The sequence below is a fragment of the Parambassis ranga genome, chromosome 2 (assembly GCF_900634625.1).
Source record: "Parambassis ranga chromosome 2, fParRan2.1, whole genome shotgun sequence".
In the NCBI taxonomy this organism is placed as follows: domain Eukaryota; kingdom Metazoa; phylum Chordata; class Actinopteri; family Ambassidae; genus Parambassis; species Parambassis ranga.
The window spans coordinates 35402301-35429357 of record NC_041023.1 but is presented as its reverse complement, the minus strand read 5'-3'; the positions used below and the strand labels follow the sequence as shown (position 1 = coordinate 35429357).

Sequence of the window (27057 nt, the reverse complement as noted above, 5' to 3'; positions counted from 1 at the left end):
TGTTTCAAAACAAAACTCAGACACACCTTTTATTTTGAAGTGTTTCATACACAACCCACAGTAGTGCAAGATTACCTGTGAAAACAGGTCACCTGACCCTCACAGGCCTCTGGTCCCTGCAGCTCAGTGAGCACCTGAGAGTTCACGTGTTCGATCAGGACCTGTTATTGATCAGAAATCGATCAGGTTTCAAACATTCAGAACCTGTCACAGAGACAAACTCACAGCAAAACATGTCAGTGACGTCCAATGACATGACCAGGCTATTGATTATCTATCAATCAATCTGCTGATTAACTTATCAATCAATTTGTCTGTCAAATGATAAACTGTTTTCACCTTTCAGTTTGTCGAACGACAGCAGTGCCCCCAGTGGCCTTACTGATGACTACATTAATGATGCATGGATTCAGTTATTGATCCACATGAAGAAAATAAGGAAAACAGAGATCAAAGAGATAGTTTGTGTGTGAACTGTTTTTAAAGACAGCAGCCGATTGGATGAACCTTCCGACACCACAAACTACCTTCAACCAATCAGATCAAAGAGGACACACAACCAGCTGCTGAGGCTCTCTGACAGCTAGCATGTAGCAGCTAGCATGTGTGTAGAGGACTGTTGTGTCTGTGAGGACAATATGAGCATAAAGTCACTTTGACTAAAACAAACTGTGATCAAAGCAGAAAAGTCTTCATGAAGCAACAGACACAGACAGGACTGACTGGACTTTGATTGGTCAGAACTGACAGCATTTCCTGACTGGACTGTGACATTTGTATATTTGTGTTTGTACATTGTGTCTTCACTGTAAGGCCACTAGGTAGAGCTCTCACCATACTCTGCACACTAAAAGTTCAATAAAGGTCATTCAGAGCGGACGGCTGCGTGCTCGATCTTGACAGGAAGCAGCGTCATTTTGTTTTAAATCTGAAATGTTCGTTTATCATTTTGATCCGATTAGTTTTTTTTCTGCAGAGAAACAGAAAGCGTGAGTTCATCAGTCTTCATGTGAAGCAGTTGCTCATCTCTGTTGTACCGTCTCTGCGTCTCGCCTGCTGCGTGTTATGAGCTTCACGCTCTGTGACGCCGTCACTGTCTGTTGTCCTGTTTTCTTCTTCGCTGTGAAGAGAAGTGTGTTTAGAGCAGGCTGCGTCGTCTCAGGACACCTCGATGACCTCCATGCTGCCGGAGAAGCTGGACTGACTGCCCACCTTCCCCATCTCCTCTCTGGACCTGCTATCTGCCATGCTGTCTTCAAACTCCATCTGACAGCTGCGTCGCTTCAGCTGCTTCTCGAAGCTGCTCTCTTCGTGCCAGCTCCTCCTCGAGTCGCCACGGTCGCCTGGCCGCTGCTGGCTGCGCCGTCGCACTGCCTCCAGGCTGTGGCTGCAGCCGTATGCAGCAAAGCCGCCACCGCTCAGGATGGCCGAGGTTGAGTAGAAGCGCGTAGACTCAGAGGAGAGGAACCACCCGCCAGCCAGAGAGGAGCTGGAGACAGTGACGGGGCCCAGCAGGATGTCTGAGTGCCAGCCCTTCAGGGCACTGCCGGAGCCCGGTTTAGAGAGGTGCTGCTGGCTGCGGGACAGACCGAAAAGGTAGTTGGTGGCGCTCTCCTCCATGCTGCCGCTCCGATGCAGCTGGTGGGAGCAGCTGGATGGTGCCACTCGCTCTGGGCCATCCGCCTCCTCCTTGTCAGGGCTCTGCTCCGGAGTGGACTGCTCCGACACCTCCTCCACTGGGGAAAACTGGCACGCCTTACCCGTCTCCTTAAAGCCTGATGATTTGTAGAAGTCTGTGGAATCGTGAGGCACAAACACTCGGTGAGCGGTGTTCCCTCCCACCTCGCCGTAAGACTTGATGTCCAGAGAGAAGGAGCGCTTCAGCCTGGCACTGTCCTCAGGAACATCAGGAAGCTGCAACCCGCTCAGAGCCTGAGCCAGCAGACGGTCCTCGGGGGTGCCGGCCAAGATGCAGGGCAAGGTGAGGGGTTCCAGGGGGTCCAGGCAGGAGACCGCGGGGGCCTCTGGACAGGCTGGAGAGTCTGTGAGCTCCGTATGAGCGGAATGCTCAGCGCCAGGCTCCGCAGAGTGGATGGAGTTCAGCTTAGTGTCAGTACCAAGACCACTTTTGATCTTCTTCTCAAAGTCCAGCAGCTGACCCAGGAAGTTAAAGTTAGGAGAGATGGTTGGCCGCTTCTCCTTCACAAACCTAACAAAGACAGCAGATGGTTAGCAGGCTGAGAGGAGTCATCAGCAGGACCAGGAAGCACAGAAAGTTTCTAAGCTGCTGCTAGACACACATCTGCTCAATGTGGGACAAACTGCTTCAAACCAGCTCCGGCTGGCATCGGTCCGTTCTCTCCAACTGACCACATATCCTCATTTATACATTAAGTTAAATCATTAAAAGGACAAAAGCTCAAAAAACTCCAAAGTTTTCTGACATAAATGTAAAAAAAAAAACATTCATGAGGAGACAGAGTCAACATTCAGTTCAGAATGTTCGGAGAATGTTCTGGGATACTAAACCCTGTCTGCGGCTGTCTGACCTGTACGCCTCATCCAGCGACATGCCCATCCTCTTCATGATGTAGGCAATGGCGATGGTGGCCGAGCGGGAGATTCCAGCCAGACAGTGAACCAGGACTCGAGCGTTGGATGCTTTGGCCTTCTCTGAAAAACAGCAGAGCTCAGAGTGAGCCGAGAGCAGCTTTATCTGACGGCGACAGGCTTTAGACGCCGCTGACCTATGAACTCCACCGATCTGTCCAGCCACGGCAGGATCTTCTCACAGAAGGAGTCGTTGACGGGAACCCTCAGGAAGTGGGACTCCGGGATGAAGTCGGGTTTGGGGCAGGTGTTGCTGGCATTTAGAACGTAGGCGATGTCGTTCTGTTGCATCAGATCCTGAGAGGAGAGGCGAGTTGGTGAGGATGTGAAGCACAGAGCTGAGACACAGAGAGACTGTGGGACACCCACCTTGTTGAGGACGTCTCTCTGGCAGCCCAGGTACAGGTGAGGCAGGATGCGGGTTGGCCCGATGTTGGCGACGGGCAGGCAGGGCTGAGACATGCAGGAAACCAGCGTGGACTTCCCCTCACACAGGCCGGGAAACAGGTGGGAGAACTCTAAGAACCCCCCTGAGGTGACCACAGACCAAAAACATGTGCCACACTTTACAGTGATGGGTCATCACAAAGAACTGATATTAGAGTTCTGACATTAAATCTACTGGAAAGAAAATTCAGGAGAATAAAACTCAACAAAAGTCTCACATTTAGAAGTGAGCCTCACAAATAACCTGAAAGATAGAAAAACACTGAATGGTTCCTCATGGAGCCTGACATGTGGTGTTGTGTGTTCCTGTGTGTCCCTGTGTGTCTCTGTGCGTCTCTATGTGTCCCACTGTGTCCCTGTGCGCCTCCATGTGTCCCTGTGTGTCCCTGTGTGTCTCTGTGTGTCCCTGTGTGTCCCTGTGTGCCCCTGCTACACATGGATCAGAAACGTACGCACACTGAATGGTGAGGGTGAATGCAGGCGGTTATCTCGGTGTAGCAACTCTTATCAGTTTAACCCTCCTGTGTTTACAGTTACACTCAGCAGCTCCATCACCAGTTGCCAGGCAACCAGCCTCTGAATTGATCCTGTGCAGCCTCCTTAGCTGCCCACATGAAGCCCGTTCTCCTCCATAAACAGCTCAAACCCTCATCTGCTGGGCTCCATCACCATCGACACCACCAGACACACAAAGGCTCACACAGACACACACACACACAGCTGAAACTGCTGTTGTGTAACTGACCAGCGGGTTTTGGGAAATCCGGGAGTTTTTGTTGGGAGGGCGGAACCGCCAGGCAGCATGACATCATCGTTACATAACGTAAGCCTCAGAGGGGGTGACTGCAGGCTGAGGACTCAGCAGAACACACAAAGGACCTGACAGATCAGCTGATGAGTGTGTGTCAGACAGGTTAGACCAGTACATGCAGGTGGACCAGGTCACAGACTCACCTGAGAGAAGGTGCACGGAGGGGAAGCTCTTCTCCAGTTTGACCAGCAGGACGCTGAGGAAGGAGTCCGAGCTGAGAGCCGCCGGGTCTGAGGAGCTCTGATCGTACACCACCACCTCCTGATCGCCCTGCAGCTCCAACTATCACACACACGGGAGGAAGAGGCAAGAGCGGGTTTCAGGAACAGGAGCAAAGTGTAAACCCACAGTGAGACATCGACCAGCTGTATTGATCAGTGCCCATCTGCAGATCTTGTCCTTCTGTCTAGTCACAGCTGTGAATAACAAGGACCCACTAATCTCCCTGAAACTGGAGACCCTGAATAATAACGTGTACTTCTGTGTGTCTCTGCTGTCTGTGCTTCAGCTCTGAGGACACGCTGCCTTCTCTCCCACATGGCACAGAATTAGTTCAGAATCAGCTCGTAATCAGATGGAAAATGTTGTCTCAGTAATAAAAGTAGCAGCCTGACTTCCTTAAAGCTGTTATTCTAATTTAACACCACAGAGAAGGAGGGCAGCTCGGCAGCTCGTTGGCCACTACACACACAGCGAGCTACCAGAACCAGAACCCACAGCAACACCACAAGCTCTGGACGCTTCATTCAGAGCAGACAGGCAGCAGGGCAGATGTTCTCATTCATGACTTCCTGTTTCTGGGCCTCCATCTGTCAACACCCCCCCCCCCAATCCAGCTCACCTTCTTCTTGGCCGAGTGCTGCAGCAGCTCATTGATCTGAACTTTGTCCTGCTGCAGCCTCCTCTTCATCAGCTTGGAGCAGTTCACGTTCACTGCCTCAAGGATGTGCGAGGCATTGTAGTCCACAAAGGGCCGGCTGTCGATCAGTACCACCCGGTCCAGACCGCCCTCCAACAGGGCCACAAGAGCCTCTGGCCCAATGGGATGCACAGCACCAGGCCTCGGCATCCCAGGACTACACCGGGACCCCGGATGCTCCGACATATCACACTGCCTCTACTCGCTGTTCTCTCCCACCCTCTCTGTTTCTCTCCAATCCCCCCCCCCCCCTCCCTCCTTCGTCCCTGGTGATAGTCCTCCTAGTCCTCCTCCTCCTCCTGGGCGTCACAGCCGATGGTCCAGCACAGTGACGTAGCCTGCCGAGGAACTTTAGAGATTGAAGAGCTCCATTGTGTCAGTTGAGTATGATGTCATCCTGATGGTGCTTGTTGCCAGGCTGGGAATGAGAGAGAGAGAGAGAGAAACCCCCAACTATCTGTGTGTGAGGTGGGGGGGACTCTCATTTACTGCACAGCAGGCGTAAATCAAAAGACGTCTTCTCTCCTGATGACATCACTGTACACCTTCATGGTGGGCTTCACGCAGTCAGACTGTCACAAAAACACAGATTAGAAAACATTTAAAGTGCAGCGTTAAGACACAGAAGGAGGAGGAGCCACACTGCTACTGAAGTCCGATCAGTCGATCAATATCATCAGCCCATCACAGATATAATGCATGGATCACATGGTCCTGGTTCAAACAGTTCTTTTTGTCAGACATATTTTTCCAGTGTACACTCCGTCCGCTGGGGTGTGTGTGTGTGTGTGTGTGTGTGTGTGTGTGTGTGTGTGTGTGTGTGTGCAATCACAGAGCAGCGGAGAATTTCAAACACGCATGTGTTTAGCATGTAGGGGCAGAAACGACGTGCCAACATCAGGCTGTCAGTTTGTTTACTGCAGGAACAGGGTGCAGACCTGTTCTGTTGTGCTCTCTATATTTAAAAAATACAATTAAATCAAATTAACTTGACCTTCAAGGGGGGTGGGGGGTGTCATTGAAGGGATGGGGTGCCCCCTAATATAATGGGAAACACTGCAGAAAGCAGAACTTGTGTCAGCAGTGTGTATCGGTCCAAACGTGTCTCCCAGCTCTTTACGTCTCAGATCTGGAGCAGGAAATTCCCTCGTGTTATAAAACCTGCAGTTAGAGTCAAAAATCCCCCAAAGTTCCTCCTGCAGCAGGAACCTGTTCTCTCAGACACCGACAGGTTCCCTCTGAATGCCACCATCAGATCAGAGCATCCCCACATCACCACAGACACTAAGGGATCAGGCTGCTTCGTGGCTCTGTAATTAGTGACGTTATAAAGAGGAGGGGGCACAAAAAATAACATAAAATAAAGCTCGGCATGTTCTCAAAGATTTTTAAGTAGCAGTTCCACACAGCCATCCTGTCCCACCACAGTAAGTCCTTGGAGCGGGGACATTCCTCTGCAGACATCTGAGCTGTCAAATTACCAGCTGCACACTGAACAGATGGACCCTGCTCACCTTTGTGACTACACTCACTTCCTGTCAGGCCACAATAAAACGACCAGACACAACAACAACAAGTCAACCTGCAGGCTCTTTACAGTTTGTGTTTTCTAGTTAGAGTCTGTCCTTTAATCATCAAACTACACCAAGACCTGTGAGACCAACAGGTAGTTATGTAGTTTTTGCCATGAACTGCAAAAACATGAAGATCCTGAATGCACCACCGTGTAAGCTTAAAATATTTCAAGAGATCACTTTAATCTACACCAGCCAGCAGTCACATGACACATGATGTGCAGGGGACAGTGAGTGGCTAGCTGTTAGAGGCAGAGCTGCTCCACCTGAGTGGAAAACAAACTGATTCCAGCCTTCTCATTCCGACGGCTGCTTCACACTGATCACACCAGCAGCAGGTGTGTGTGTGTGTGTGTGTCAAAGTTCAAGCTGTCAGCTGACTCTGACCGAAGGTGAACTGCTCCGCAGTGAGAGCAGCCAGTCAGAAGCCTCAGCTCTGCGCTGACATCACACACGGGTTAAACGGCTTGGAGTGGCCTAAGTCTGTGTCACAGATGACATCATGGTTATGTCTGCTCCATCACTCAACCTCCTCAACTGCCAAAGAGGCTGGATGACAAAAGGCGTCACTCCGTTACGTCGTAGCGTATAAATTGTGCAAAGTCTGGTCTGTCTTAAAATGTGTCAGATCAACAGGTAGTTCTTATTTTTTAACTCATTGTGTGACGTTTATGTGATGTTCTGAGCAGACCACGGTCAGCTCGCTGTCTGAGTCGCCACGGTGCATCACAGTGCTGCAGGGCTTGGATGCTGGAGCTCTGAAGCTGCACAATGCCGGTTCAGCACTTCGACCCAACTCACCACGAGACTAAACATGCTTATGTACACAACTTGCTATCAGAGACAGTCCGTGTTGTACGAGTGAAGTTCTCTGCCTTCTCACTGGCGGCACTCGCAGCAGCGCCACCCGTTAGTTCTCTTGCCCAGGCCTCTTGTGCCATCTCTGCTATCAGTTTCTTTTATGTGTTTCTGTCTACATGGTGGTTTTAAAATTCACTGCAGCGGTCTGCGCACAGCGGCCCGCTGCAGTGCAAATTAAAGTTTATTGATCTTCGAAAGGGTGTACTTGCATTATATGTGGAAGCGGGACAGGAACCGTCTGTCAGCTGACAGACTGCAGGTCTGATCGACCCGATGACACACCTCCACTGATCTGCACCACGCTCCGTCACGCCTGCGCACACACACACTCTATGAAATGTGGAAGTTGACCTTTCAGCCCCTGACTGGTCAAAACACACCATCAGTTCTCACAGTTGAGCGTAGACTTCCACAACCAGCCCCTGCTTTAATCAAAGGATGCAGTCGGCTGAGCCTCAGCCCTGAGCCGACGGTTGAGCCTCAGCCCCGAGCTGACAGGGCGCCATATCACTCAGCCTGAAAGTGAAAAACTCCAGAGTGCAAGAGCAGAGAGCCTCTGTGAGGACGTCATCACAGTACATCACTTCAATAATCAATAATCCTGACATAAAGATGAAGTGATCTGATGATGACCAAAAACCATCCTTTAATATCACTCACACTTACACACACACCAAAAAGGTCAAATCAGTTTCAGTCCCCTTTATCGTCTACAGGAGTCACCCTGGGTTTCTTTCTCCTGGGAGCAGCTCTGTACTTTCTTCTTTTATTTTACACACTAAATATTATCGTTAAGAAGCTAAAGTTAACTTTCAGGAAGATCATCCAAAGAAAGTGGAAACAGCAGCGCTGCCTCCTGTGTTTATAACATTATATATGTGTTTTTATGACGGTAGGTTTGTGAGAGTTCAGGAAAATCTGGGGGACATTTTCAGGTGTTAGCTGCCGTTTGTGCTGTTAGCTCTGTGTACGGTTAGCTGTTAGCTAGCTCTTTTGACATTTTGTGTTTCGGTGTTACGCACCAACTGACGGGCTGATTCAAAGAGAAACAGCCAGGGAAGGGGAAGTTTTCCGGGCTTGTGTAAACCGTCCGTGTCGCTCTGAACGGACTCACGGAGCAAACTTTAACTTTAGGCCCCGTTAACGTAACTTTGCCAGATGCCGCCGCTGCCTCTAAACTCTGACCGGACATGTCGGTAAACTCACCGTGTTTCAGTCGTTGTCAACACGACCACCTACTCCACAGTCCCGAACGATGTCCCGGCGGTTCTGCCTGGAAGTACCGAGGGGTAAAAAGCAGGAGCTGAAGCGGGACAGAGTTGAGAGTCGGTGAAGTCCTGCAGAGCTGCCGCTGCCATAAGAGATGAGGTCACCGCGATAAAAATACAAGCATGTCGTCATCCGTGCGCCTCCAGAGCGCTCTTAAAGGGACCGCAGCACCACGGAGCGCGCACTGAGCCGACGGAAAATACTGCTGCTTTAAGAACGGACAACACGACTGAACCCTGGAATACTGGACACTGTGCTGAGTACACTCAGAACACTGGACACTGTGCAGAGTACTGCAGAGAATACTCAGAACACTGGACACTGTGCAGAGTACTGCAGAGTACACTCAGAATACTTATGCTGCACTGCACAGTAAAGCAGACAGAGAAATACTTCAGGGCCCCTCAGAGTACTGCATACTGCCATGCCTGCTGCTCCCTCTAACTGTGGGCATCAGAGGGAGCAGTGATTTGTGGGACTCTCGGACGTGTGTGAGGACGACACATATGGGTTCAGGTAAAAGCTGATCCAAACTGAAGTTAAGATAAGAAGAGATCAAACTTTATTGAGTTCATTATTTTTCACAGGTCACAGGTTATGAAATATAAGAGTATAAATTAAAAATATAAAAACCAAACTTGCACAGTGAGTGTATGGCAGTATGACATGTACACAGTGTAGTATAAGAGTTACACACTTCTACTTTGTCATTTGATTTCAGGTGTGTTGTGCATGTTGTTGTGTGAGTTTTGAGTTTGTTGTGTAACAGTGAAGTCTGTGGATCAGCTGAGGCTGTGGCGTTCTGTGGTGCAGGGCTGGGGAGGCAGAGCAAGGACAAAGGAGTGAAGGAGGCTGAAAGGTCTCATTCTGGAGCGATTAGCATGCATGGCTAACCCTGCTAACTGATAATTGTGATCAGAGCTGCTGCAGAGCCAAAGCTATTAGCTCTGATGATGCTGATGACAACAAAACATGTCCTCCGCGTGTTTACAGGTGCACTCTGCAGATCTGTGCCTCTTCATATCGATTAGCTTGTCGCTAGGAGCATTTGATTGGACGTCTCTCACTGAAGAGGTGACAGGGCTGATCAGCCTCTGCCTGAGGGGACCCGGCAGTAATTAGCTGCTGACCCTCATCATTAGTTCCTTGGAAAACAATGACAACAATGAGTGTGACACACAGAAGGTTTAATGATGTGAAAGAGTTAATGAGCTAATTATTACTAAATACATACATTCAATGGAAATCCAATTTACACTTATTTTAACATAAGTCCCAAGTACTGATGGGGGTACCAACTTAAATATTACTGCTGCAGAACTGGACCGCTTTGTCAACAACACTGCAGACACATTACACTCAGTCTTAAACAGGATTGCTCCACTGAAGAAGAAAACTACAAATCAGAAGAGGCTAGCTCCGTGGTACAACTCAAATATCTGATCACTGAAACGGATTACACAAAGGATGGAGAGGATGTGGCAGTCCTCTAAATCATCTGACTCCCAGAGGGCCTGGAGAGACAGTTTGCTGACGTATAAGAAGGCCCTTCACAAAGCTAGGACAGCCTACTATTCATCACTAATAGAAGTAAACAAGAACAACCCGCACTTTCTCTTTAACGCTGTAGCCAGGCTGACAAAAAGCCACAGCTCTGTGGAGCCTCGCATCCCTGCAGCTCTTAGTAGTGAAGACTTCTTCACCGATAAAATCACCACTATTAGAGGACATAACCACAATCTCTCTGTGACCGCTGAGGATACACCGCCACTTCTGGAAACGGATCCTGATCTAACTCTGGACTGCTTCGTGCCCATCGGCCTCTCTGAGCTGACCACCACCTGTCTTCTGGATCCGATCCCATCACGGCTCCTCAAGGATACTATTCCTCTGATCGGAGAGTCTATATTAGGACAGATCAACTTGTCAACTTGATACTTAAAAAGCCTTCACTGGACCCGGACGTCTTAGGAAACTACAAACCGATCTCCAACCTCACCTTTATCTCCAAAATACTCGAAAGAGCTGTTGTAAGTCAGCTAAATGACCACCTGCATAGGAACAGTCTGCTCGATGCTTTCCAGTCTGGATTCAGAGCCCATCACAGCACAGAAACAGCACTGCTTAAAGTCACCAATGACCTCCTCATGGCATCGGACCGTGGACTCGTCTCTGTACTCATTCTACTGGATCTCAGTGCTGCCTTCGACACAGTAGATCATCGCATCCTGCTACACAGATTAGAACACGAGATCAGGATTACAGGAACAGCACTGCGCTGGTTTAAATCATATTTATCTGACAGATTTCACTTTGTTCATGCTAACGATGTTTCTTCCACAGGTACAAGGGTTAATCACGGTGTTCCACAGGGTTCTGTGCTCGGACCGATCCTGTTCACCCTCTACATGCTCCCTCTAGGAAACATCATCCAGAAGCACGGCATAAACTTTCATTGTTATGCTGATGATACCCAGCTGTATTTATCCATGAGCCTGAAGAAACGAGACTGTAGTCTGGCTCACACTGGTCTCAAGACCTGCATGCTGACCTGCAGTCCGGCCCGTGAAGTCTCTCTTGCCCTACAATGTTGGGGGGCACAAACATGATCCTCTGAGCAGTTTCCCCCTCACCCTCTGACCTCTCCTCTATTCTCCTTAGTCTGGCTCATACTGGGTAATATCGTCTCATAATCTGTGTTTACTGTCTTCCTCGTAGTTCTGTGCAGGACTGGTTCCCCCTTAAGCTGACGGGTCCTGCTCAAGGTTTCTTCCTCTTAAAGGGAGTTTTTCCTTGCCACAGTGCTCTTAGGGGGGTTCCTGTGAAGCGCTTTGAGACAATTTCTGATTGTAATATGCGCTATATAAATAAAACTGAATTGAATTGAATTGAACTGAATCACTGTCTCCTCTCTGTGCAGTGGTTGTCATGGCAATATGCTGCGACAGCAGCAGTGTTGGACCAATAATTGCAGATGGACGGCATTGTTTCCTTTTATAGAGCCAACATGTTGAAGGTCGGCAGCAGCGGGCAGAAAGCAGCTCGTCGCCGATGGAGGTCGACGCCGAGGCCGCGGGGAGACGGCGACAAGATAAACACGGATTATTAACCAGTTCAGCAGCAGACAGACAGGAAGACACACAAACTGGACCTGAAGGCCAATGAAATGTCACATGACCTGAGGAAGAGGAGGAGTATGAAGGTCTACAGGCCCAGTGTCTGTGTTATTGATCCTTCAGACAAACACTCTGACCCCCCCCCCCCCTCCCCACACACACACATATGTGTTTATGTTGTTGACAACATGGCAGCTACTGTATTTATCACCTCACAGACGCCACCAGCAGGTCATATTAACCCACTACAGTGTGGGACTGTAGCCTCCTGATACACACTGAAACCTGCAGCAGCTGGAGCTGTAACTACATGTTAAGAGATGGGAGGAGGCTGCGACCTGACCCCTCACCACTAGAGAGCACTGCACCTTTAAGCTGCTTCACTAACATGCTGAAGATTTAACTAATGAATGTATGCAGTCAGTTTGAATCCACAATGTGTGTAACAGCTGAGGAAAAGAATAATTTAAGATTAATCTTAAAATTTGGAGAATGAAATGTGAATCAATAAAATTAAGTTTGGTTTAAAATAAGGATTCAAATTCTTGACTCACTTTTGAACAGTGTTCGTCAGTAACAAATGAAAACATGTAAAAAAAAAAAGCTCAAGTTTATTGAATACTTTTGTAGCTACACTGGTTCGAATATTGGCCACGCATGGTACAGATGTCTTTTTAGGGTTTTATTCCACTCTCCTCCTTCACCAAACACCCGACAGCGTCTTTGACACCGTGAAAACTATAAAAATAAAATACAAACAATAAATAAACTGCTCTGCAGTTCATGTAAATTCCAAATGAACATGTCCATAGTTGGTAGTCCAAAGCTCATTGGCATCTAGCAAACAGCTACACAATGAATTCGTCATAAACATGTAACACAAAGATACTGACAGAAATTAGCAATGTGCGCAACAAATAAAATAAACATTTATAGCGTGCGCCTGTCAAACCACATGTAGAATACGCTTACTCTCTGAACGTGCATCACATTGCATTCATGTTAGCATACCCACAATACCTTGGTGTAAATTAACTTCCGGCCATGTGACCTCTGCTTTCTGCTTTGTAAAATAAACATTCAAATAAAGTAAGAAAGTAAACAATAGTTCATTTTAACTAAATTATTTCTTCTTCTTATATTCATATTTTAACACATTTAACATAAACTTAAAAATCTTTCACTGAACATATTTATGTGACAGTTACAACTTTGAATATTTTTTCATGACAGGATCCTCTCCACAAACCAGCAGCTTTTTGATTGGCTCTCCTGTCATCTGTCACCTGCTGCTGGCAGCGACCAGTCAGACAGCAACGATGCACCGGAGTGTTCACACTGATGACTGCAGAACAATCATCAAAAGTAATCAAATGCATTTAGTTACATCACTTTGATGAAGTCATCGGAATGTTTTACAGTGTATCAGCCTCCTCAGGCTGTTTGCTTCTGGTGGGAACGGTCCTCCATAGGGGCCCTCCTCTCCACTTCCTGCCCGCAGCCCCTGAAACCTCAGTCCGCCCCTGCTGGTCGAGAGAAAACATCCATCTTCCTCTTCATCAGCTGCAGCTTCATTCTCCAGCCTCGGTGTCCGCTGCTGCACAGACCTCCTCCTCCTCCTCCTCCTCCTCCTCCCGCCGCTCCGGTTCGGTGGAAACACACCGGGATGTAGCGTCTGACCCGCGCAGCCCCGTCATATGCAGGCTGAGGACGGACGGACGGACGCTGAAGCTCCTCCATGTGGATTCATGATGCTGCGACACGGACGGTGTGATGGATGGAGGCTGACATGAAGCGGCTCCGCAGGTCAGAACATTCACGTATTTGTTGATCGATTTGGAACATTTACTAACGTAATCTGATTAAACGGTGTGATCAGTGGCTTCACAGAGCTGCTCAGTGTTTTTCCATCAGGAGGGTTAACTCTTCACTGAATCAGCCTGGGTTTAAAGGAACCACTGCACACTGTGTGCGTGTGTGCGCGCGCGCGTGTTTGCACGCGCCGCAGGTGAAGCTGAGGTGTTTTTTAAGCTGTAGGCCTATCTATCGAATATTAAGAAGTGATCAGATTATTATTGCATCCTGATAATATCACCGTGACAGACAATCAATCTTTCAAACATCTGTAGTTTATTGATCTCATCCATCAATCGCTGCAGCTCTGCTGGTTAACCATTGATCAACAGCAGCAAATCAGAGCTGAGCTGTCTACAAATGTTTGGTCATAAACACATCGAGCAGAAACAATACGTGACTGATCGGTCAGCAGTGTATTGGTTTGACATTGTGAGGGGTCCCACTCAGAGGTTAGCATCAGGCTAACAGCTAACAGGATGTACAGCAGTTTTACCACCAGCCTTCAGTCTGTCAGTGTGGATGAGGTTACCAAGGCTGGAACCAGCAGCAGCATAAACAGAGCGCTCCCCGGGCTCAGAGGGAGAACACTTAATTAAATCAGCAGCAGCTCAGAGTGAGACAGCTGAACCACCATCAGAGGGCATCATGTGACAACAACCAACCCACTGAGCAGCTGATCCGTCCGCTTGCCAACCTGAGACCCTGCCACCTCTGAGTCCATCAGGATCCTGGTAGCAGGTGCCAGGGTTTGGCAGGTTGCGTGGTTGTTGGTGAGCTCTGTGGATGTTTGTTGCTTTGTGGATGGTTGCTGCTCTGGATGGTTGTTGCTCTGTGGATGGTTGTTGTTGAGCTCTGTGGATGGTTGTTGCTCTGTGGATGGTTGTTGGTGAGCTCTGTGGATGGTTGTGGTTGAGCTCTTTGGATGGTTGTTGCTCTGTGGATGTTTGTTGGTGAGCTCTGTGGATGGTTGTTGTTGAGCTCTGTGGATGGTTGTTGATGAACTCCATGGATGGTTGTTGCTCTGTGGATGGTTGTTGCTCTGTGGATGGTTGTAGGTGAACTCTGTGGATGGTTGTTGCTCTGTGGATGGTTGTTGTTGAGTTCTGTGAATGGTTGTTGCTCTGTGGATGGTTGTTTTTAAGCTCTGTGGATGGTTGTTGGTGAGCACTGTGGATGGTTGTTTTTGAGCTCTGTGGATGGTTGTTGCTCTGTGGATGGTTGTTGGTGAGCTCTGTGGATGGTTGTCACACACTGATGAGTGTTTTTGTGTGTCCACAGCTCTGCCCAGGTGCAGCAGATCAGCCATGGTGTACGCTCAATCAACAACCTCAGCTGGTGTCCGTCCCTCCCTCTATGCTCCAGCCTTCTCGTATCCGATGTCATTCAACTTCTCTAGAATAGAAAATTCATCTGTCCTGGCAACCTTACCCACAACCCCCCTCTGCAGCCTCGAGGGCTCGTCCCCTGGCCTGCTGAACACCACCTCCGCCTCCTATGAGCTGACTGAAGGCGAGGTCGCCGTCCTGGGCCTGGTGTTCGGGGTCCTCTGGCTGGTCTCCATCCTGGGAAATGCCCTCGTCTGCCTGGTCATTCATCGCAGCCGCCGGACTCAGTCCACCACCAACTACTTTGTGGTGTCGATGGCCTGTGCCGACCTGCTGATGAGCCTCGGCTGCGCTCCCTTCATCCTCCTGCAGGTCACGTCAGGACGATGGCCGCTGAGCACTGCGGCCTGCAAGCTTGTTCGCTACCTGCAGCACCTGTGCCCCGGTGTGCAGGTGTACGTGCTGCTGTCCATCTCTGTGGACCGGTTCTACACCATCATCTACCCACTCAGCTTCAAGGTGTCCAGGGAAAAGGCGAAGAAGATGATCCTGGCCTCATGGCTGTTTGATGCAGCCTTCGTCTCGCCATGCCTCTTCTTCTATGGATCAGTGTCCACTGACCGCCATTGTGACTTTTTCCTTCCGGACGGCTGGGGCAGCGTGACCTACGCCACAGTCCATCTGCTACTAGGTTTTCTGGTCCCGGTGGCGTTGATGGTTTCCTTCTACCAGCGGGTGATACGCTACATCTGGAGGATCAGTGCAGACGGTCACGCGGTGCGCCGGACGATGAACATCGTCCCACGGACTAAAGTCAAGACCATCAAGATGTTCCTCATGCTCAACTCGGTTTTCTTCCTCACCTGGATGCCCTTCTATGTGGCCCAGCTGTGGCACCCGAGGGAGTCCGATGGAGCCAGCAGGCAGGGACTGCTGTTCTTCACAGCCATTGCCTGGATCTCCTTCAGCTCCACGGCATCCAAACCGACCCTGTACTCCGTCTACAATGCAAACTTCAGGCGTGGAATGCGGGAGACTTTCTGCATGTCATCCATGAAGTGTTACCGCAGCAATGCGTACACCATCACCGCCAGCTCCCGCATGGCCAAAAAGAACTACGTAGGGGTGGTGGACATCCCAGTTCAGGCAACGACGGTCGCCAAAGACTCGGACTGCAACCTCTTTGACCGAGAGGCAAAAGAAAAGAAGGTTGCCTGGCCCACTAACGCCAACCCACCCAACACGTTTGTGTGAAACTGTGAAAACACAAGGAACTCTGACGGCACAATGTCAGGAGAGCTAGCTGCAGGCTAAAGAGCTAGCACTGCAGAGCTGGCAGAATGTGTATAAAGGGCTTTTTCTGAACCTCCTGGCAGCCATATTGGAGATTTTTATATACGTCAGATAGGGGTGGAACGGTTCACCAAATCCACGGTTCGGTTTGTATCACAGTTCTGATGTCACGGTTTTCGGTTCAGTTCGGTTTGGTTCACAATGTTAAGGTTTTTTTCGACTTTTAACACTGGAAATACCAGGTGAGCATAAAATACATAGCCTATTTATCCAACATTCAACATATTTAAGAATCAGTTCAGTGTTTCCCATATCATTATATCAGGTCAAGTCAATTTTATTTCTTTTTAATTTCTATATAGCACCAGATCATAACAGAAGCCATTTATGATAACCTTTCCTATAGAACCTTGTTCTTTTATTAACCAAACTAAACAGCTCATGTTATTTATTTTATTTGCACAGCAGCATGTCATTTCTGTCTGCGCACAGAGGCCCGATGTGCGTACACACACAAACACACACACAGACAAACACAGTCAGAGAACGTGTGTTGCTTTGTCCACCGTTGCTCATTACATGCTAGTTGGATAGACTGAACTCTATGACTACGGTAGGTTAAGCTAACGTTACTGATGTCCGTGTTTTTATTTTATTTTTGCCAATGAAATATGCTATTTACATCCCGCTCTGTAAACACTGACTGGACCTTCGGCAGCATTGCGCACGATTGGACGCAGAGTGGTGTGGGTCTCTGCTGCGTGACGCCAGAGTGACTGCGTTGTTGCGCGGGAGGAGCTCATGGTCTCTCTTGTCGAGGACAGTAGCCTGACTGCAGAATGACTTCATGTCAGTCTCCAAAAGTCACCAGAGAGAGTCATTAGTAGTTTTTGATACATTTTTTTTGAAAAGCCGCCAAATGTAGCGAGAGAGACGCCAAGTTGCCAACACTCGTCTATATGCTGTGGTAAAAACAGCTGTATTATTGATGTCCAGAACCGAACAGAACACGCGCCCCGAACCGAAACACGTGTACCGAACGGTTCGGATTTTTTTCCTGAACCGTTCCACCCCTAACGTCGGGTATTAAGTGGTTAATTTTTTTGCTGCGTTTTAATCTATCATTTTTTCATCTGGTTTTGTTTTGCTAACGTGTGCTAACAGTCTGTGGTCATCTATCAGAACGTGTTGTAATTGCTGCAGCTGTGTGTGGTGGAAGCTAATGGTATTGACATTATTGGCTTTGCTTATGCTAGTTAGCTAACAGAGACCGACGCTACAGCAGGCCGACCAGGACCAGACCGTGAGACCATGAGAATCTCTGACAGACGGCTCGCCCGCCTGTGGAGGACTGCTGTTATCTTTGTGAGGAGAGTACGAGCATTAAGGCACCTTCAGTAAGACCACAACATGTCCAGGTCTTTATGAACCAGCAGACCTCCTCACAGGGCTCTGGTTGGTGACATGTGGTGGATTTTGTCTCTTTAAGGAAGCGGACCGATGTAGTCTGGTGGAAGGAAGAATGTTTAAATTGCTAGCTTCAGATTTCCCCTCAGGATAATTAAAAAATATAAAAATCAGTATAACTCTGAGCTAGCTGTTCCCTTGTGGCCACACGAAGAAAACAAGAATCAGTGGATAGCAGTTAAACAGCAATGATGTCATGTAGACTCATATCTGAACACATTCCGTCAGCTTCGGCTGCAGTTAGCATGCAGCTAGATGGTAAAACTGCTCCACAGAGCAGTGCTAGCAGCTTAAAGCTAACCTTACAGAGTCACATTCAGTCCCTGCTTCTGATAAAAACAATGCTTTGTAAAAGGCTGTTGGCACCTAGTATTAGCATTGGAAATCAGAAGCTCTGTGCATCTTTCAGTGGATTCAAACACCTGTTTACTCCGAGCACCGAGGTGCTGAGCGCGTCAGACTCGTCCTCAGCTGCTTGTATAAACACATTGTGATGAACGTCTGTGACTGTCAGCTCTACGATCAGACCTTTCTCTGACTTCAACCACTGGCCCTCTGTCTGTACAAAGATATTCTTTTAAATATACGTCACATGTGCAAAAAGCCATCCGTCTGGACTTTGTTTTCACCTGAAGATCCATGTCTTGTCTGTCTACCAAGATACTTTCATTTGAATGAAACAAACCAGTCAGCTGATGTTAAGCTATAATTTTCACAGACATCTGCCTTTATATCAGCATACAATGTTAAAAGCTGTATGAACTGTTCACGGATTATCAGTCATCATCATACATTTGAATACTACTTTTAACTGATGTTCCTGCTGCAAAACATTCACAGCTCAGACACAAAAACTCAAACAGCTTTATTTAAACAGACAGATGTTTTCCATCAAAGTGCTTCGGCCAGATTTACAAAGTGCTGCAAGATTTACAGAGGATCAGGACAACACACACACACACACACACACTGAATGACAAACATGCAGTAGCATCCAATCAGGAGCCGCCTCCTTCACTGGAGCAGATTTAGTCTGAAAAATGTTTCAGGATTAAATTAAAATAAAAAGAAGAAGAATCACTGTTATTCTACATGTGAGCGCATCCATAAATGACTGAGCTGTGAACTAGAAAAGAAAATGTTATTGATCAGTGATCAGGCTGATGAAGGATCATTCATGAGACGGTGAAATGCCTGGGTCAGCGGTGGAGCTCTAACTCTGGCTGCTGATGTTGTTCTTGCTGTTCTTGGACGGTTTGGTGCTGCTGCCGCTCTGGTTGATCTTCTGATCGTCCCCGGTCAGCAGAGCTTTGATCTCCGACGGGATCTTCCCCTGATCCATGGCCGAGCACCACTGCTTGTACTGCGGGACAGAGACGACCGATCAGAGCACAGACAACAGACGCACATTAATCACCACACCTACCATGAGCCAGGAGAAGCCCCCTCACCATCTCCAGCTCCTCGCGCAATGCGCAGATGGCCCGCTCCTTGCTGGAGACCAGCTCCTCCAGGTACTGGTAGCGCAGCTTCTTCCTGGCTCTGCACTCTCGGGCGCTCTGACGACTTCTCTCCAGTTTGGCCTTCAGGTCGATCTTTGCAGGTTTGCGTCCACGTTTTCCTGGTTTCTTCACTTTGCCAGCAACCATCTAGCCAAAGAGAGGAGAGACGTGTTACTGCAGAGCACTGAGACAGCAGCAGACAGCAGGAAACACACACACTGACATCCAGCTGCAGCATCAACACACACAGCAGAGTCTGAACAGGACTCAGTGACAGTTATATAAATGTATTGATATATTATAACATTAGGGTAACTGCTCGACGGTTTTATGTTCATTTAATGTACAAAGCTAACTCTTAGCTTCGTTATTAGCCTAGCTTAGCAGAGGACCAGTAACCACAGTCTCAGTAATACTCAGTAACGTGTTTACAGTCTCTGACTGTATAAAAACGGTTAATGAAAAACGTTACCGTATCTACATCACGATGCTGACATTAGCTTCCAGCTAACATCTAAATAACCGTCCACTGACTCGTTAAACACTCCAATCTAGCTGAAGCTAATCTGTAGCAGCCGTTAGCTTCCTCACCTTGTTATCATCCATTTTGTGCAGCGCTGACGTGCTGGCAGCGACTAGCTTAACGAGCGGAAACCAGTCAGGTCTGATCAATCCTTCAATACGAGTTCTTAAACCAGCCTCAGAGGCAGAAAGATGAAGAAGCACCAAACCTGACGTTTTTTTGTTTACATCGCGTTTCCTGTCGACGTCACAGGGAAACGTCATGTGTGTACAGCTTTTTTTTTCAAACAATTCTTTATTGAGTGAACTGAACAGGGACAAAGAGAGTAAACAGGAAACAGGAAGTTAATCATCGTTAATCATTTTATATATTCTCAGTCTATCACTTCTGGTCCGTCGCTGCTGTGGCTTCTTCACAGTTAAATGATGACACGCGCTGCATTCGGACACAGCGAGCGAGCAGCTTCCTGTCTGTCTTCAGATATTTATTGATTTATTTACATGTTGCTGATTATTGACAAAATAAAAGAGCTCTGAGAGGGCGGAGCCTTTCTACAATTTACAGAGCAGACAGGAAGTGAAGGTTACTGATCAATAAATATCTAAACCATCAGCACTAAGGACCAATAAAGGGACTGAAGTCTGTTTATGTCTTTAACTCTTCAGTTTAATGCTATTCTGGACTTTTTGAGAGGGCCGACCCTTTCTGTGTCTATTTCTTCATCCAGGTACAAAATGCATGAAGCGTCCTTCATACACTATAAAACTATTAAACCAGATTCTTCTGAAACACCCTCACCTGACAGACTGTCAATCATCCTCCAGCCTGAACCACCACACACAGCTCCACCTGCACTGACGGACACATGTCCCCTCAAACATCAGAAGGATTGATCCATTACTGATCAGCCTCATGGCTCATATCACTGTAATCATACTTACATGTATAAGAAAATAATAATGAATGGATTAAAGGTATTTTTAGGGTTTTACAAACTGAAAAACATCATAACTTGGCATCCTTAATGTTTTTACATAATGGCACTGAACCCTTTAATTAATCCTCCTAAAACTGTAGATATGTTTTTACTATAGCTTTCAGGTGGAGGTCAAGGTCAGATGGTGCCGCTCTGCCTTTCCAGGGAAGGGTTAACGTTGTGTTGATGACTCAAAGCGTCGGGGCAGCAGAGCTGGTTTGCAGGCAGCTGAGGCTCCTCCTACAAAAGCTTCATCCCAGTTTCACATATTTACAGGTAAACACACAGCGTATGTACAGATGCCGTGATGGCTGCTCAGCCTCGCAGGCCGCCGTCCAACGTCAGCGTGCCGAACCTGCAGGGAGGAGGCGGCACAGGTCAGCTGTGGATTCTCGGCTCCATCAGACATTCGTTGGATAAACAACAACAACCAGTCACCTCTCTAAGAAGTGGTTGTTCTCTGCCAGCTCCTTGACCACGCCCTCCATCTCCTCCTTCAGCTTCTTCATCCTGACACACACACACAAACACACACAGACTGAGCCAGCTGCATGTGATGAAGATGATGAAGATGAAGAGTGGACACTTACCCTAGTGTCATTTCCACCAGAGTGTTCTGACTCAGATACGCCTGAGGCTTCATCCCACTGGACACCAGAGGAAGAACCTTCTGAGGCAACTGCTCCTGCAGCTGCACGCACGCACACACACACACACGCACGCACGCACGCACACACACACACACACACACACACACACACACACACACACACACACGAGGTTTAAACCCTGTCTGATCCCCCCCAGCTTTGTGTGTGTCTGTGTGTTGGTGTTTGTTTGTTTACTTTAATGGCTCTCTCCATCAACATGGCGACCTCCTTCTCGATGCTGATCAGCTGACCAGACAGGCCGAGCAGCTGCTTCCTCACATGATGAACCTTCCTGCAAAACACATACGATGCTTCAGCGCTCCAGACAAACATGTTGCCTAGCAACAGAGAGCCCACTTCCTGTGCGGCGCATCTCACAGGCCTGCTGTGATTAACCCCATAAAGCCTGCCGCACAGGGCTGATGGCTGACGGGATGTTACCTCATCCACTCCTCGCTCTTGGAGATGAAAAGGCGGTACTTCATGGCGCACTCCTCTGTGAAGAGAGACCGAGCTTTGCTGGCGTGAAGGACCAGCTTCTGTCTGTCAGAGACGACAACAGTGTCAGCACTACAACGCTACATTCATGACGGCACTGCTAGGACCCAGAGAACTCACTTATCAAATTTATGGATCTGTTCCTCGTTGTACGGCAGACCTGAACAGACACACAACAGAAAGTCATAAAGTTCGCACACAGCGGTCCACTCCAACTCTGAAGCTAAGTTGCGGCAAATGTTTGCTAGAAGCAGTGGTTACCCCAACACACAGTAGAACAGGGTTTATAGAGGCTACAAAGTTAACAGATAAACAGTAGCTAGCTAGCATTTAGCTGCAGTGTGAGAGCACTCACGTCTCTCTGCTTTGTCCTTCTTGAACTGTTGGTAGATGGCGGTGATGGCGTCCAGAAGAACTTTGATTTTCTCCACGCTGCAGAGAGAGAGGCTCAGCGTCACACACTGATCCCTGTACTCACACACACACACACACACACTTACTTCCTGTCCTCAGGGTGAGTCCCCACTTGTTGTGTCCAGCCGTCCGTCAAAAGGCCTCCTGGGAGAAACTTACTCTTGATGTCGTGCGTTGTTCGCTCGATGGGCTCCAGAGAGCCGGAGATCTGCACACATCAGGCGTGTTCACGTCAGCTCGCCATGCTAACGCAGCTAAATGCTAACACCAAGTCACGTGACAGCAACACTCACTCTGAGGACTTTCTTGTGCATGTCTGAGATCTCGTCGTATTCTGATGACATCATGTTGGCCTGCATCAACACCTCGAACCTGAACGCAGCACAGGGCGACATGAAGAACCACAAGAGCTGTGTGTGTGTCTGTGTCTCCCTCTGTCTCTGTGTGTGTGTGTGTCTCACAGTTGTTCAGTCTTCTCCAGCATCTGCGTGCAGACGTTGCACAGGTGGAACACCTCTGACTTCTTGTGTAGAATCTCGCTGTAGTCCTCCTTCATCAGCTCACTGACAGACAGAGAAGACGTCATGTGAGCAGGTCGTCTTTGCTCTGATTGGCCTCATGTGCAAACAGCAAGTGAGGTCTGACCCTCCTGATGTAAACTTACATTAACCCTCGCACTCCCTTCCGCACCAGCTCCTGATAGATCAGCAGAGACTCGGAGGTTTTCCACAAATGTCCAACATCACCTGCAAACGTCTGCAGAGGAAGAGGACGGTCATGTGACCCAAGCTCGACTCACCTGTAGAGGAACAGGAAGTAAAGTGGTTTAACCGTACCTTGGCATAGCTTGCATCCAGGTCCAGGTCGTAGCGTGGCTGCACCTTGGGTGGACTCGCTGTGAGGACAGAAACACGTCAGTGTGTGAACGAGCTTCAAATCAAAGCTGCTGATGGAGGAAAAGTTCAAAACACGCACGGTCTTCAAAGATGAGCCCCACGGTGGCCACGGACTCACGGCTGATGAGCATGATGGGGTTGTCTCTGGAGGTCTTGGGGAAGGTCTTGGCCTGGCGGTTGGGGTCGAGGACGAGGCGGCGGCCCTCATACAGCAGCTCCTGGTTGTGCAGTGGGATGCTGGTCCTGCGGCAGAGCAGCTCCTGAAACAGCGCCGCCCTGCGGACACATGGAGAACGACAGCTTTCAGCGTGACGCGGTGTGTGTGGAACGCAGAGCGGCGGGGCTGTCGGTGGCTTACGTGTTGTACTCATGGATGTAGACGTGGTGCAGCGTGGCCTGCTGCAGGCTGAAGACGTAGACCACGGTGCGGTGCAGGATGTCATTGGTCTCTGCAAAGAACTGATCGAAGCCCCAGCACTTCTCCTGGTCTGCCTCCAGGATGTTGGCGAGTACAGGTGTCAGCAGGCTCTGCAGACCTCTGAGACAGAGACACACACTGAATAAAATGGCGCCCGTCTCTCTCAGGGTGAGGGCGGGTGGAGTGTGTCATACTTGGACAGACTGCAGGACACTGGCATCTCCGTGCTCCACTCGATCTTCCCGTTCTCGCACTTCTGATGGCCGGAGATCGTCCCCGGTGGCTTCTCTGTGATGATCTTATACCTGAAACACAAACCACTCGGTCAGCTGGCGGTCACATGACCTCACCACAAACAAGCAAACCTCTCATCGGGCACTCACATGACTTCTTTGTTCCTGCGCGGCCCTTCAAAGGGTCGGAACGGGAGGCTGCCGGTGGCGGCATGATAGAAGGTGACGCCGATGCTCCACAGGTCCACCGTGGCGCCGTACTTCTTCTGGTGATCCTTCCTCAGCACAGCACGCTCGTACATGTCGGGGTGCTGCACAGGAAAAACACAAGAAGCGGAGGAGGAGTTATTCCCAGCTTAGAGCAGGTGTATGTGTTTCTTTCAGAGGTGTGTTTGCTTCTCTCACCAGGTACTCCTCAGTGCCGTACAAAGACACAAACTGCTCGTCATCCTCCAGCTCTCTGGCGGCGCCGAAGTCCGTCAGCTTGTAGACGGAGCGTCCATCCTCACCGATCACCCGCATGATGTTTCCTGGTTTGATGTCACGGTGAACAATACCGTACTCCCTCAGGTGGTTCATACCTGCCACTAGAGGACACACAACAGCCAATCAAAGAGCAGAAACAGATCAGTCCTGTGAACAGCCACAGCGCCACCTAGCAGCTGCAGGGAACATTGCATTTCTGTGTTCATTGTTCATAAAGCGCCTCGGTGTTGGCGCTGTGGGTCAAGGTTCACGACCTCATGTGGGTTCCATGAGCACTTACAGAAAAACTGGTAGATGGAGCCTCCAGAGATTTTTGTCTTACAGACAGATTGATACATAAGCTTTATTGTTCCCAGAGGGAAATTGTAAACATAAAATTTGAAACACGTTTGTAACATTGATGTGTGGCAGGACAGAACCCTGGTGAGTAGACATGATGGACTTCCTGTCTGGGTTCTGGAGAATGTTACAGCCTCACTCATTTGGCACCGCCGGATAAAACAACTAAACTATTGATATAAAATAGAAGAAAGAACCAACACAATGGGCCGAGTCTTATTTAGACTCCAGTTTATGATGATGGGAGTCTGAGTCCACAGTCAAAATGGACTGACAGCTGAGCCTTTTGGCCACGCCCATTTCAAAGAAACGTTTTGGTGCCGAGGCCCTAAAAACCGGTCTGAGATACAATAAGACAGGTTTGCGTCATTGTCATGACGACAGATGTCAGCTCCTCACCGACGTCATGTAGAACGATGAGGAACTCGTCCTCAGGAAGTCCATACGCGTTGGACGACTCCTCCAGCACAGTGTAGAGGCTCCCGCAGGGACAGTACTCCATCACCAGGACCTTATGTCGCGTGTTGGACTGAGGAAGAGCAGGCAGATCAAGATCATCATCATCATCCTCCTCATCTCTCTGACACTAAGTAGTGAGCACCTACCTCCTCCTCCACAGCAAACAGCTTCACGATGTTCTTGTGGTTGAGTTTCTTCAGAACTTCGAACTCCCTCATCTGCACGTCGAGCGGCCGCAGGAAGCTCAGGTTGTTGAATACTTTGACGGCATACAGGTCGCCCGTTTTCTACACACACAAACAAAGTCGTCACATGGCCCTGTCCCAGTCATTGATCTGTCAGCACCGGCCTACCTTGTGTCGACCACGGTAAACATTGGCTGTCGCTCCTTGACCGAGCAGGTCGGAGATGAGCCACAGGTAGTTGGTAGTGCTCTGCATCCTGTTGGCGGCAGCAGATCCTGCAGACATGCAATCAGCTGATCAATACAGCACAAACAGCTCATCAATACTCCAAAAATAAAAAATACATTTATTAATATCAACCAACTCTTTTTGTGATCAATACAGCAGCATTGCCTAAATAACTGATCAATACTGCGGAAAACATTATCAATACAACTTACCAACTGCTGATCAATATTTAATCAATGTGTTAGCAGTAGTTAACCAAGTTTCAGCAGCGTCACGGTGTGCGTGGTGACGTCACGCCCGGTGGGAAATTCCCGTTTAAAGGCCTGAAACAGAAAAATGGTCAACGTGAAGGAACGCGACGAAGATGATCAATTATCAGATCGATCACTGATTGATCAATGATTCTACTCCGCGTTTAACATCAAATACTCTGACGCGGAGCCGCCAGTGACGCGCTGATATTCGCTGTTATTGAGCAGTGGCAGACGGAGCTGACTGATCCGGTAAAGACGGAACAGATCGGCCTGGCTGATCCGGTAATCGGTCCCGGTTCGTGTGAGTGGATGCTGTTTTCACTTTCTGTTGGCCGACATGGATGCAAACTGACACACACGTCGGAAATCGATCACGGAAATCGGCTTCGTGCTAACAAGCTAGCCGCTCACACTGAACCGGAACACCAGACCCGGCAGCTAAAGTGGTGAGTCACGCGCCTGTGACGGCGTTTGAAGCCGCGGTTTGTTATTTGTTTCTTTGAGAGTTTCGTTTTTATTTTTGTTTATTTTCTCACCTTCCTCTCTGCGGCCGAGCTCTCTTCTTCCGCTATGCCTTTGTCACGTGACAGCAGCCAACTACGAACACACATGTTGTTGGGTCGTGTCATCGTTGTTACCGTAATACAGAGAAAAGCCGCGGCAAATAAAAAACAAGCACAGAATAATTCTCCGTTTGTTTACGTTTTTAATGTTTTATTTGTTTAGCTGCGGACTGTTTTGACCATAATAGGACGAAAAAACCGGAAACAGACAAGAAACGCGATGACGACACGAGCTGACGTACCAATACACGCGCTGAGCCGGTATTACGGTAAAAGAGGTGGGCCTTTTCTAAATCGATTCTGATCACAACACATTCTGGAAATCGATACTCACAGCCAATACCAGAAATGACCTTTATAATCACCGTGGCTTAAAGACACATTCGTGCTAAATGTAGTGTTAAACAAATAACCTTTTAGGCTACGTCACAGATTCCTCCCATTATATTTAAAGAGGAAACTGATGTCATCAATAAACGGTACCTACACAAGATAATATTTTATATACATTATGTTTGTGTACTTGTTACTACTTTTTTACAGTGTAAAAATATTTAAACTAAAACCCTTGCATTATTACCCAGTACTTAATAAGAATTTATTGATCATTGGAGGGAAATTAATGTTAATGTATATCATCTGTTCGCCTCTTTTTCCCCTCTGAATGTCAAAGAGCACACAGACATGGAGGTAAAAGTTCACTCACTTTATATTTAACAAAGGGAAAAAAATCAGCATTTATGAGAAACAACAGCTTATGGTGGCAGCTGATGGGCTGTACAGGTCCATCTGTTTACAGGTAAAGCAGTCGTCGTACAAAAACAGAGTTAGTGGAAATTAACTGAAGGTGGTCGTCTCCACAGACATCCTCAAAGCACCACCAC

At 48.4% G+C, this 27057-nt stretch overlaps 4 protein-coding genes across 8 annotated transcripts; 1 reads left to right on the top strand and 3 right to left on the bottom strand.

The window, feature by feature from the left end:
- Nucleotides 1-2: 2 nt before the first annotated feature.
- On the bottom strand, nt 3-5016 carry dusp16 (dual specificity phosphatase 16). Of its 4 annotated transcripts, none has more exons than XM_028394313.1 (6): nt 4710-5016; nt 4012-4150; nt 2980-3140; nt 2748-2907; nt 2550-2673; nt 3-2209 (listed from the first exon to the last, which is right to left on the bottom strand). In XM_028394313.1, exons 1-6 carry the CDS (start codon nt 4971-4973, stop codon nt 1159-1161), a joined length of 1899 nt encoding a protein of 632 aa, XP_028250114.1. In that variant the 5' UTR covers nt 4974-5016; the 3' UTR covers nt 3-1158. The 4 variants fall into 4 exon arrangements, with proteins under 4 accessions (XP_028250114.1, XP_028250129.1, XP_028250138.1 ...); XM_028394328.1 differs by lacking the exon at nt 4710-5016 and adding an exon at nt 3803-3936 and having other exon boundaries at nt 4012-4151; XM_028394337.1 differs by lacking the exon at nt 4710-5016 and adding an exon at nt 3803-3907 and having other exon boundaries at nt 4012-4149.
- An 8302-nt stretch (nt 5017-13318) lies between these two features.
- On the top strand, nt 13319-16138 carry gpr19 (G protein-coupled receptor 19). The gene is made up of 2 exons (XM_028394580.1): nt 13319-13413; nt 14743-16138. Exon 2 carries the CDS (start codon nt 14769-14771, stop codon nt 16041-16043), a length of 1275 nt encoding a protein of 424 aa, XP_028250381.1. The 5' UTR covers nt 13319-13413; nt 14743-14768; the 3' UTR covers nt 16044-16138.
- A 2255-nt stretch (nt 16139-18393) lies between these two features.
- Nucleotides 18394-19862, bottom strand: crebl2 (cAMP responsive element binding protein-like 2). Its single transcript, XM_028394779.1, has 3 exons — nt 19643-19862; nt 19001-19198; nt 18394-18912 (listed from the first exon to the last, which is right to left on the bottom strand). The coding sequence occupies exons 1-3, from the start codon at nt 19835-19837 to the stop codon at nt 18763-18765; spliced, it is 543 nt and encodes a 180-aa protein (XP_028250580.1). The 5' UTR covers nt 19838-19862; the 3' UTR covers nt 18394-18762.
- A 356-nt stretch (nt 19863-20218) lies between these two features.
- On the bottom strand, nt 20219-26289 carry tbk1 (TANK-binding kinase 1). Of its 2 annotated transcripts, XM_028394260.1 has the most exons (22): nt 26147-26289; nt 25569-25679; nt 25297-25403; nt 25090-25230; nt 24884-25013; nt 24065-24246; nt 23810-23970; nt 23621-23731; nt 23367-23546; nt 23088-23284; nt 22949-23007; nt 22777-22868; nt 22574-22675; nt 22406-22484; nt 22199-22320; nt 22054-22130; nt 21819-21858; nt 21642-21743; nt 21396-21492; nt 21141-21241; nt 20989-21060; nt 20219-20905 (listed from the first exon to the last, which is right to left on the bottom strand). In XM_028394260.1, the coding sequence occupies exons 3-22, from the start codon at nt 25381-25383 to the stop codon at nt 20866-20868; spliced, it is 2172 nt and encodes a 723-aa protein (XP_028250061.1). In that variant the 5' UTR covers nt 25384-25403; nt 25569-25679; nt 26147-26289; the 3' UTR covers nt 20219-20865. The 2 variants fall into 2 exon arrangements, with proteins under 2 accessions (XP_028250061.1, XP_028250070.1); XM_028394269.1 differs by lacking the exon at nt 25569-25679 and having other exon boundaries at nt 26147-26224.
- Nucleotides 26290-27057: the final 768 nt, after the last annotated feature.